The sequence below is a fragment of the Portunus trituberculatus genome, chromosome 41 (genome assembly GCF_017591435.1).
Source record: "Portunus trituberculatus isolate SZX2019 chromosome 41, ASM1759143v1, whole genome shotgun sequence".
NCBI classification, from domain to species: domain Eukaryota; kingdom Metazoa; phylum Arthropoda; class Malacostraca; order Decapoda; family Portunidae; genus Portunus; species Portunus trituberculatus.
Genome location: NC_059295.1, coordinates 2,600,672 through 2,613,202, shown reverse-complemented (window position 1 = coordinate 2,613,202; position 12,531 = coordinate 2,600,672). Strand labels below are relative to the sequence as shown.

At 37.9% G+C, this 12,531-nt stretch overlaps 2 protein-coding genes across 5 annotated transcripts in view; one reads left to right on the top strand and one right to left on the bottom strand.

Annotated features, from left to right (window-relative positions):
• LOC123517177 (centrosomal protein of 89 kDa-like) overlaps window positions 1-12,531 on the bottom strand; it is a 251,432-nt gene that overhangs the window by 75,013 nt on the left and 163,888 nt on the right. For 3 of the 4 annotated variants that reach the window (XM_045277173.1, XM_045277174.1, XM_045277175.1), the window contains one exon: window positions 11,599-11,703. In XM_045277173.1, coding sequence (XP_045133108.1) covers window positions 11,599-11,703 — 105 coding nt within the window. Of the gene's footprint in view, window positions 1-2,167; window positions 3,029-11,598; window positions 11,704-12,531 lie in introns of those variants that run through there. The other variant, XM_045277176.1, reaches the window with a different exon arrangement.
• LOC123517178 overlaps window positions 1-12,531 on the top strand; it is a 58,669-nt gene that overhangs the window by 43,401 nt on the left and 2,737 nt on the right. The window lies entirely within an intron of this gene.

Genomic DNA, 12,531 nt, shown 5'->3' with positions numbered 1-12,531 from the left:
TCTACCTTCTTCACATTTTTCTTCATATGCAGTGACCAGACACATGCTGCATATTCTAGCTGGGGTCTTATTAAGGTACATAATATCTTCTTCATCATTCCTTCATCTAGGTAGTGGAATGCAAGGCCAATATTTTGAAGCATGTTGTATGTTTTCCAAAAAATCTTGTTAATGTGTTTCTCCGGTGACAAAGTGTTTTGCACGGTTACTCCTAAGTCTTTCTCCTCATTGGTCTCTTTAATTTTCTCATCACCCAGTCTGTAATCCCAGTTTGGTCTGTATCTACTTATTTCCATTTTCATAACATGGGTCTTGTCTATATTAAATTCCATCTGCCACTCTTTACTCCACTCATATATTTTATCAAGATCTTCCTGTAACTTGTTACAATCTTCCACATTCTTTACTCTCCTCATAATTTTAGTATCGTCTGCAAACATGTTCATATAACTGTCAATTCCTACTGGCATATCATTAACATAAATCAAAAACATGATGGGACCCAGCACTGACCCTTGTGGAACTCCTGGTTACCTTCTTCCACTCGGACTTCCTTCCTCTCACCACTGTTCTCATTTCTCTTCCCATTAAGTAATTTTCCATCCATTTTGCTAGTTTATCATTTACTTCTCCAGTCATCTTTAGTTTCCACATCAGTCTATTGTGTGGTACTTTATCAAAGGCCTTTCTCAAGTCCAGGTAGATAGCATCCACCCATCCCTATCTATGTTGTAGTATGTCAGTCACTCTTGAATAAAAACATAATAAATTGGATACACACGATCTTCCTTTTCTGAAACCAAACTGCCTTTCACTCAGAATGTTTTCACTTTCTAAATACTCACTCCACTTAGCTTTAATTACTTCTTCACATACCTTGCACAATATACTAGTCAACAATACTGGTCTATAATTTAGCAGTTCCATTCTACTACCATTCTTATATATAGGCACAATGTCAGCTCTTTTCCATTCTTTCGGGACTAATCCTGTTTGTATGGAAGTTTCCACAATATCAAATATGGGGTTCAACAATTGATCCTTACATTCTTTTAGCAACCTCCCAGATATGCCATCAGGCCCCATTGATTTATTAATATCCAGATTGCTTATAATTTTCCTTACATCTTCCTTATTAACCATGATGTCCTGCATTTGCTTTATTTCCGTAGGCTTTCCTCCCATAAAATGCTCCTCCTTTGTGAACACTTTGCAAAAATTGTCGTTCAAAATTTCAGCTATCTCTCCAGCATCTTCATATACTTCTTCCCCGTTTTTTACCTTTTCTATTGCCTCCCTTTTATTTAGCTTTCCATTTATGAATTTGTAAAACATTTTTGGGTCACTATCACAGTTTTCCACCACCCTTTGTTCATATTCCTTATGTGCTGTTCTCCTTACTTCAACATATCTATTCCTTGCTGTTTTGTAGCCTTCCCTTGATAATACATCACTGTTTTTCTTAAGTTTCTTCCATGCCTTTTCTTTGTTCTTTTTTGCTTCTTCACAATTTCTATTAAACCACAATTTGTGTGTGTGCATGCATGCTCACCACCACAGCTCTCATTCTTTCCTTCCCACCCTCACTCACTCCCTCGATGCTGCTGCATGAACGTTCTGCCTCATCTACATAAACTCACGTTATCAGAGGTGTGACCGTGTTATGTGCCAATCTGTCATATTTGTGGTACCCATGTTAGAGCAAAAGCATGTCATATAAACCCACATCACCTGAGCTATGACTGTACTTATATATCTACCATATTTAATGGCTCATAAGACACATGGCCTCATAAGACGCACCTAGTTTTAGCAGACACTGAAATGGAAAAAAAATATAGATGAGCAGATTTAAGTTCTGAATATGAAGTGATGGATTTCACCTGATATTTGAAGACTCTCACATGCATTTAGATCATTAATAGATCCCAATATTTTGCATTTAAAAACTTTAATATTTGTTAATAGGCTATATACCAATTCTGTTGTGAGATGTAAACATGTACCTAGCATATGGCATTGTCAGCGACTGTGAGAGACTACAGGGATAATAAATAGTTCTTTTTATTTATCATCATTCTACAAATAATTCTATCCCATGATACTCTCTTCATGTAAAAAGGAAATCATTTGTTTTTTGGTAGTAAGTTATTTAAAAAAAAAAAATAGAAAAGAAAGAAGAAAGGTCCTCATTAGCTTCAAGCTTTTCTTTTTACATGTATGAGAGGTAAGAATGTAAAAGCTAGGATCAATTTTAATTGTATGAAAGTGTATCTTACCTCAAAAATAAAGGAGTAGCAGCATCACACTATAAAGAATGCAGTGAAGCTTGCCCTTGTCACCTGGTTCAGCAAATAACCAACCGCATGTTTATTTTGGTACATGCAATGTGTGGTGCATGGTCACTTAGGCAAATTCTTCCTGACTGGTGTCATTCTATATGAATTACTGATAAGTATGATCTATTATATATTGTTACCTTGAAAGAAAGAGTTGTTTTGTGGTGTAGTACCAATCATCACAATTTTGATTTAACACAATTTGATATTTAAGGAAATACAATGAAATAACGTGATATATTTGATTCAACACGAGTTAACTTGACTCGATGATGTCACACACACCCCATCCTGCTTCTGACAGGAACTGCATTGAGATGCTCTGGACTTACATATATGTTTTGTATGGATACTATTTTATTTCTTTATCTAACTGCTAGAACAGGTTTTATTTTTCATGCTTTACAATGCTGAGAAATGGTAAGTTTAAGTAAGTTAGGGATGAGTTAGATTGTGTTGATATTGGCAGTGTTGAAACTTGAAAATCCATCCGATTATGTAATAACAGTTTACTCTGGTGTACATATAGTCAGTAAGTAAGCAAAATCTGGGTATGAGTGAGAATCGCATGTCCCACTGAGTCTTCCTCTGCCAGATAAAGTTCCAAAGAGAGTAGTTCATGTCGAGGGAGGCAGTATTTCAGTAGTTGGTAGTTCACTATCACTCACTGCCATGGAGTCAAGGTGATCCTCACAGCATGATCATATGTGAATACAAAAATATCCATTATAGCAGGCAATAAAGGGAAACAAATACTGTGATGAAAGCAACACACAAGATAAAAGGAGGTCACAAGAAGAAGAAGAAGCAGCCTCCTCACCTACCTTTGTTTTCAGTGTTCCATGCACTTTGTGCATCACAAAACAATCCTTTCCTGGTGGTAAGGCTTGTAAAAAAACACTGATAAAAATGCTGTTTTATGAACATAAATGTATATATGTGATAGTAACATCCCCTCAGGAGGTGGTTTTTTCTCAATTGTCTCTCCTCACTCAGTCTGGATCTAACCCATACTGTGAGTGGGTCGTTTCTCTGTGTTTTCATGGAGTATCCTATGTTATGGCATCTAAGCATCTTTCAACCTCCTCACAAGGAAGTCATTTCAAGAAATCAAGGAAGACTGTAACCATTGAAAAGAAGTTGGAAGTGTTAGATTGCTATGCTAGGGAAAAAAGACCTCAGTGATTGAGGGAGAGTATGTTGCATACCATCAGAGCTAATAAAATGAGAATGTGTGTTTTTGTTTCCATGATCTAGTAATGTACCGATAGTTTTCTAAAAGTTTGAGTAGTAAAATCCTCAAAATATAGTAGTATTCCCTCATTTATTGCGGGAGATGCATTCTGTAACCACTCGTGAAAGGTGAAAATCTGCGAAATAGGGACGTTATATATACTCCATAATATACATAACATTTTAAACCTTTTTAAACCTCCCCCCACACTATTATCAACCTTTCTTGCCACTGTATAAACCTTCCCCACACTCCTAACAACTGTTCCCTCTACTGTATTACCCTTCCCCACACTCTTACAAACATTTTTGTAGGCTAAACATATGCATACAGTACCGTATATGTATACAAACAATACATGTACAGTAATGTACATACATAGTAACATACATTGTCATCGTTATTACACACCAACTTACCGTATTACTGTACATACGGTATTTGTAAATGACACTGCAGACCCCGTCATATAGCAAAAAATCCGCAGAACGTATCTATATATGAAATCCGCAAAACAGTGAGGCCACAAAAGTCAAATTGTGAAATAGTGAGAGAACACTGTAGGTTGACTTTTCAGGTGGCCAGGAATATAACCCCTTCCATACCATTGTTTTCTATGGGAAAATTATGTTTGAATAATGCATATTTGAATACATATTGCAACGTCTCCAAGACTGTAACCCTCATAATAATTGAGAGTTGACTGTAATATCATATCTATTATTATTAAAATTATTATGATTATTATTATTACAGTAAATCCTCATTAGATGGTACATATGCATTCCTGGAAACCTTACCGTAAATCGAATTTACCATATACCAAACCCATTATAACATGTAATAATAGGGAATGCGTTCCGGCACATCAAAAGTCATCCCTACAAAAATTAAAATACAGGCAACCCCCGTTTAACGAAGGTTCACACAACGAAATTCCGCTACAACGAAGGTTTCATTTTACTAACATCTACTCGTTTAACGAACGCCAAACTCGCTTTAACGAAGTTTTATCCAGGTAATTTTTTTCCAAATTTGAAAGCCCCACCATATCACGCAAGCTGACAGGCTTTTGAATACACCAGGAGCTGCTGGTACTAAGGCCTGCCTCAGGAAAAATCCTGGGATCCCTATAGAATAAAGATCAAGATCAAGATCAAGCCTCTCGTGGACAACTTGCGCAACATTCACTCCCCAGTCAAAACATAACAGCGTCACCAGCAGCTTGTCTTCCCTAGCTCAACTTACCACCAAAATGCCCTGCAATTGGCCTAGTGTTCATAAGAAGACCAGGAAGTCTCTTACTCTCCAAATGAAGTTAGATATTATTCACAGACACGAGAGAGGCCAGAAAACTATAGCAGTGCTGGCCACTATCTTGACTCCATATTATACTGTCTCTATTTTCAAGTCAGCAGACTCTATTAAGAAGGCTGGTGAGAACGTATCTTCCTTGCAAGCTAAAAGAACCACCTGAACTTGTGACTCTACAATGGATAAAATGGAAAGCTTTGTGGAAATGTGGTACATAAGTTTTGTATGCAGTACAATGATGCGCACTTTGTTTACATTCCACAGGTTGCCAGTTAGTGTCTTTCCCGTTTCACTCTTCCTCTCTTCATAAAGTTAACATCATCAACATTATAAAGTTACATACATACATATATTAGTGTTAATGACTTAAATTAAACTACCTAAATGTTTAACTTCATAATTTTTACTTTCATTAAACCTTTTACTATACTATGATGCACTCTCGCTTTGCTTACTCACAATGGAAATTCAAATCAGGAGTTAAACTTGTTATAATCGGTTCGCTTAACGAAGTTTCGCTTAACGAAGTGTTTTTTAGGAACGTAACCCCTTCGTTAAACAGGGGTTGCCTGTACATGAAAATAGTCATAAAAAAAAAATGTAAAGTACACTCAACCCTTGAAACAACGGATAAATGCGTGCTCGACCCTGTCCGTTCTTTGCAAAAGTACATAAAAAACTGTATAAAATGTACGTAAAATACTGTGTAATCATTAAGAAATCATTCAAGTAGTATTACATAGCATTAAGTACAACAAATAACCTGAAATAGATGACATGAGCATGGTCAGTTTAATAAATATTAACCCCTCCTACTCGGGAACGTCAATAGACGTTCATCACCCAAAACTCGGGGCACGTAGATCGACGTTTGGGCGTTTTGGGCTATGTATTGGCTATTTTCTTCCCGTTTTCTTTGCTTGTGAGTTGGCAACACTCATCGGGAGTAAACATGTGCTATAGGTCAGTGTGTCACCAACTTCCACGATGGATGGTGAGAGCGAAAGTGATTCCACAGTGTCCGATTCCGTCACCTCTCCCACGTGCCTTACTTCTACACCTCGGGTCTCTCGTCATGTTGCGGGGAGACAACTTTTGAATGAGAGTGGTATCAAAAGAACATTGGAAGTAACACTTTCTACAATAATAGAAAGCGAAGATAGCTATGTTCTTGGCTCTGATACGGATATAGGAGGTTCAACCACTGAGGAGGAGGACATACTACCACCATCCCCAGAGAGAGAGAGAGAGAGAGAGAGAAAGAGAGAGGGAGGGAGAGGGAGAGGGAGAGGGAAAGAGGATACAAGGGGCTCGTTATCTATCGCTGTAGCCAAGGCCGCTGGCGCCGATCGGATGCAAGGCCACGTACACTGATCATACCACCTCATTAAACCTGTGATATTTTGGTAACCATAGCATCTAGAGACATCTGATTTTTTGCATTGCAAAGAGAAAGAGTTGCTTGTGGGCAGAACACCATTTGTACTCACTCGTTTCTTGAATTTTCAATTGTAATCAGTATGTAAATAGAGGCTATTTTGTGCGTTTCTCGCCAAACTTCCCGAGTTAGCGCGAGCGAAAAACCAAACGTTTCCGAGTTTTAGGGATTAATAAACAATACAGAAAACTAAGATCTCTCATCTTAATACGAACAGCAGAATTATTTACATATGTACAAGGCGATTGGCGGCTGACATTATCTCCACACCATGCACATTAATCCCCACAGATCGTTCCTGCACGTACCATTTCAGTACCGCGGCATCTAACCCAGTTTCTCTTGCAGTCTTCATATGTTTCCTAGGTAATCCTTTGCCACTCTTACTAGCTGTGGCATTGACACAATACTGGGCCACCCCATACTCCTCACACAGCTTCGCAACACTTGTTCCTTTTTCTAATTTTCGTATTAGTTTAAGCTTAGCAGCCACTGGAAGAGCCTTTCGATTACACATCATTGGTTTACTAGGTTTAGGAGGCATTTTGGATAAGTTAAGCACTCGTGGGAAGGGTACAAATGCATTAAACAGCCGTGGTAAGCACTGGACAATGTTCGCTGTTGGTTGAAAATGCACGGACTGAAGATAAAACATGGCGGCCAACAGCTGATGATGCGACCGACATGCCACCTACCGGACAATAATTTGCAGGGAACAGACAATCGTATGCATTTTAATATTCGTCCGTAGATTAAACCGGACTCCAGAATTTGTCCGTAGTTTTCGAAATCCGTTGATGGGAGGTCCGTTGTTTCGAGGGTCGAGTGTACTGCGCAAAAGAAGTAAACACAAAATATTTTTATTTACCTTTCACTCGCCATGTATTCTATCAGATGATATCCCTCCCGAGGCTAAGGGACAGTAGAGATTTCAGCCCTTACTCATCTTCCACTGAGTGGACAGACAAGGATAAGACATCGTCGTCTGCACTGTCGGAAGCGATGTGGAAGGGCCAGCTGTAGCAGGGTCGGCACGTTTCACTGGTTTGAAGAAAGAGGATATGGAGGAAGGGCCAGTTGAAGCAGGGTCGGCAGAGGCTTCCAGAGCTTTTTCGATACCACCGAGACATTCTCTAAGAGTTTTGATGTCTAGGCCAAGCACAGGTTCTTCCTCGTCTCCCTCTTTTTCAGTCTCTTGTGATGCTTTGTCTTGCTCTATAAGTTCATCATTTGAGGGAGGTTCAGCATGGATTTCCAAAAGATCTTGAACATCATCATCAACTTTATCAAATTCAGCCCTATGGCACAGATTTACTCTGTCATTTCTGATCGCATTGATGTCATCTTCAGTGAAGCCTAAGATATCACGTGCACATTCTGGCCATACTTTATTCCACGCCAAATTCATGGTAGATATCTTCACTTCGTCCCAAGATGACTTGATGTTAACTACGGCGTGCTTGATATTATACGACTTCCCCCATTCTCTCATGGGGCACTGATGGGCTTGCCAGGCCCATCTGTGCCCTTTATCAGTTGCTGCATGGTTTGCCAATGATAGTAGTCTTTAAATACTTGCCATGATTATTATGAATATATTTGTGCTTACAATAGACCTTTTAATATTCCATTTATTCATGTAATTAGTAATGCATGTAAGTAATATGTAATGCAGTTAAAAAAAGGGGGGGAGGAAAGAAATAACAAGCTCCAAGAGTGGTCAAGTTAAAAGTCAGTACTGTGAGTGGCGGGGAGGTGTGGCGTGGATGACGTTATCACCCCTGCTCCCCCGCGCTGGACTCCCTCAGATGACATGAGCGGATACCGTATATGTGAATTTTTCTTACCGTATATCAAATCGAGGGTAGTAATTTCCAAATACCGTAACTGTGAATTTACTGGATAAAGAACTACCGTATAACAAGGACTTACTGTATCATTATTATTATTATTATTATTATTATTATTATTATTATTATTATTGCTATTATTATTATTATTATTATTATTGTTATTATTGTTGTTATTATTATTATTTTTATTATCATTATTAGTCATTATTATTATTATAATCATTATTATTAGTATTATTAGTATTAATATCATTATTACTATTACTATTATATAATGTATTATATTCCTGGCAAATCAATTTAACTGGAATTAGAATATGATTCCAATCCCTCAAACTATTGCCCTATAGCTTTAATCTCTTGCTTGTCTAAAATTTTTTAATCTATTCTGAATAGGAAGATTCTCAAACATTAGTCACTTCACAATCTTCTGTCTGATCGCCAGTATGGCTTCCATCAAGGTCGCTCTACTGGTTATCTTCTGGCTTTCCTTAGTGAGTCTTGCTCATCCTCTTTTAGAGATTTCGGTGAAACTTTTGCTGTAGCGTTAGACATATTAAAAGCTTATGATAGAGTCTGGCTTAAAGCTTTGATTTCAAAACTGCCCTCCTATGGCTTCTATCCTCTCTGCAACTTTATTTCAAGTTTCCTTTCTAACCGTTCTATTGCAGCTGTGGTAGACAGCCACTGTTCTTCTCCTAAATCTATTAATAGTGGTGTTCCTCAGGGTTCTGTCCTGTCCCACTCTCTTTCTATTATTCATTAATGACCTTCTTAACCAAACTTCTTGCCTTATCCACTCCTACGCTGATGATACCACCCTACATCTTTCCACATCCTTTCAGAGATGACCAACCCTTCAGGAAGTCAATAGATTATACAAGGATGCCACAGAACACCTGACTTCTGATCTTTCTAAGATTTCTGATTGGGGCAGAGAAAATCTAGTAGTTTTCAATGCCTCAAAAACTCAATTCCTCAATCTATCAACTAGACACAACCTTCCAGACAACTATCCCCTCTTCTTCAATGACACTCAACTGTCTCCCTCTTCCACAATGAATATCCTTGGTCTGTCCTTTATTCACAATCTTAACTGGAAACTTCACATCTCATCTCTTGCTAAAACAGCTTCTATGAAGTTAGGTGTTCTGATGCGTCTCCGCCAGTTTTCCTCACCCCTCCAACTGCTAACTCTGTACAAGGGCCTTATCCGCCCTTGTATGGAGTACTCTTCACATGTTTGGGGGATTCCAGTCACACAGTTTTACTAGATAGGGTGGAATCTAAAGCTTTTCGTCGTCGTTTGGAGCAAGGTTTATAAAAAGCTAATAAAAATATATGTATAATTTTTTTTTAAACCCATGTGGTATGTTGGGGACCAGCCCAGAACGCATTCCCGCTATTTCCATTATTTCCTATGGGAGAATTAGGTACGCTTAATGAATTTCCGCTCTACGAACAGTCTTGACACCCCCTATCCTGTTCGTTAAGCGGAGTATTGCTGTACTCTCAATCATTTATCCCTTTCACTAGTAAACTCTGGAACTCCCTTCTTGCATCTGTATTTCCAACTTCCTACAACTTGTCTTCTTTTAATTAAGAGGGAGGTATTGAGGCATTTGCTCCCCAATTTTGGCTGACGCTTTACCACTTTTTAGAGAGCCAGCACTCAAATGGGCCTTTTTTTGATATTTTCTTTTTTTTCCCTACATAAAAAAAAAAAAAAATATATATATATATATATATATATATATATATATATATATATATATATATATATATATATATACAGTAAAATCTCGCTTGACGAACGTCTCTAGGGATGAACAATTCGGGAGACGACCAAAAAATTTGTCAATATATCGACCCAGGGGACGAACGATATTTCAGGGGACAAACGCAGTGCGAGCCGTTTGTGTGATAGCCAATCCAGCTATCACACAACAACAAAACAAAACATAAGCACAAAAGAAAATAGAAACAGGAACATACGAAAAATATTATATAACATAATCTCCATGCCACTACGATTTTCTCCTGTTTTTCCTGGGCATGGTGATGTTACCGGCGCGCTCTACTGTAGCTTCCTCGGCGTTATCCTCTCTGCTCTGGTGGCTCTCAGCGTTGCTGTCATCATCATCCTGGCCATGTTCAGGTACTGCAGATTGTGGCACATCCATCGCAGCTGTTTCCTCCATCGCCTGGCAAGGAACACCGTCCTACTGCCCACTCCTCTCACACTGAGCATCACCTCCGAGGATCAAAGGAACTTCCTGGCCACGTACCTTTAACTTCCCTTCTTGGAAGTCCAAACTTGCTCCCACATGCGTGAGGAAGTCAATCCCCAGCCGGCAAGGGTCTTCCAAGGTAGAGACGAAGACTGGCAATCTTTCCATGTTTCCCACACCGATGTTCACCATAACGGGGCCCCACATAGCGGCACTGACTTGTGACGCTACACAGCTGTTGTGTAGCTCTGGCACGCTGCGCACATCCAAAGTCCTCTCTCATGACTGTCTTCTCGGATCTTGTCTGTCTTTCTCCCCATCCTCCTCTCCTCCATTCCATCATGCCATCAACGTCCAGTCTCTCAAGTAGATAACCTTTTCTTTTTTATTAATTTTATTATCATTTTGATAGCATTAAGGTAAGTCAAACAATTTAGGCTTTTTATAATTATTTTGTTCATGTCATGCATACATTAAAGGTCTATTTTGAATGGGTTTTATGGACAAAGGTATGATTTTTTTTTTTTGGTCTGGAAAGGATTAATTGTATTTCAATACATTCTTATGGGAAAAATTGATTCAGGGGACGAACAAATCGGGTGACGAACAGGATTTAGGAACGAATTATGGTCGTGAGCTGAGGTTTAACTGTATGTATATATATATATATATATATATATATATATATATATATATATATATATATATATATATATATATATATATATTTGTCTATTTTGATGTTGCAGATGACTACCTACAATACATGATCATAAGCTTCATCAGGTGATAAAGGAATATCATACTTCTTCATTACAATTTAAAAGTAAAAAAGGAAAACAAAAACATCACTGCACTTACCAGTGCCATAAAATAAAACATTAACAATGAAATTATACCCTTATGAATAAATTAATGAAATGAGAAAAAAAAGCCCTGTTAAGTTATGGAAATTTGATCAATAAGTGCACAAAGTAACTAAAGAAAGAAAAAGAAAAAACTGATTTAGTGAAGATATCAGAAATAAAAAAGCAGTTGAGATGACAAGATGTATGATCATGTTTTACTTTATTAAATAATAGGTAGATGATAAAAGTAACTCCAAGGTCCAGAGATTTTGTTCAGAATCTCTCCAAAAATTATATAAATGAGTGTTAAAATAATACAAGACAATGGAAAACTTAGTTACCTGCAGATTGAAGCAAGAGCCTTGAGGCGTGTGTTGGTGAGGCGAGCAGTGACCTGCAAAGCTTTCAGAGAACTCTTCTTGTGGTTTATATGACTTTCACACTTCCTGTAACATCAAAATTTTACCTGAATTTACTTCTAGAATTTAAAATTTTCACATGATCAGAATACTTTTGATGAACAGAAAACTTGTTAAATCATATGCAAAAACATACCCATTTATTAATAGTATCTTTTTTTTTTTATCTTATTTATTTTTTTTCTTTTTTTTATGTTATGGCCTATAGCACCTGTGGGCATACTTGAAGACTATATGTGGGAAGTATTGTTCAGCTTCTGCCCATTAGTGGCGCAAGCAATTTTATTTATAGTGATACCCATATTAGGGCCCTTATCACCACTAAAGCACATCTTTGGTGTAACCACCTAGAACCTGGATATCATGGTGACATGTAAGTAACCTTAAACCACTCAGCAAATAGTATATATAGTATGAATATACTTTGTCACATAACACACACACACACACACATCGAAGCACAAGATTGCATAGTTAAAAACTGAGGAAGGGAAGATGTCTGAGAGATGTTAAAAAATATAGTTTCCCGCAAAGATATGTTGAGACTTGGAACAGTTTGAGTGAGGAAGTGGTGTCAGCAAAGAGTGTACATAGCTTTAAAAAAAAATTGGATAAGTGTAGATATGGAGACAGGGCTACACAAGTATAAAGTCCAGGCCCTGTAAAACTACAACTACGTAAATACAACTAGGTAGGTAATACACACACGAGACACGGTCGAGGAAGGACGCAGTACTGACGCTCCGAGCATCAGCTGATCCCCACTACCTGTTGTTTGTGTTTGCAGAGGCATGGGAGAGTAGCATAAACTCGTTTTCATGAATACATTGTTAGAGAAGTATGAGTAAGGAAGAG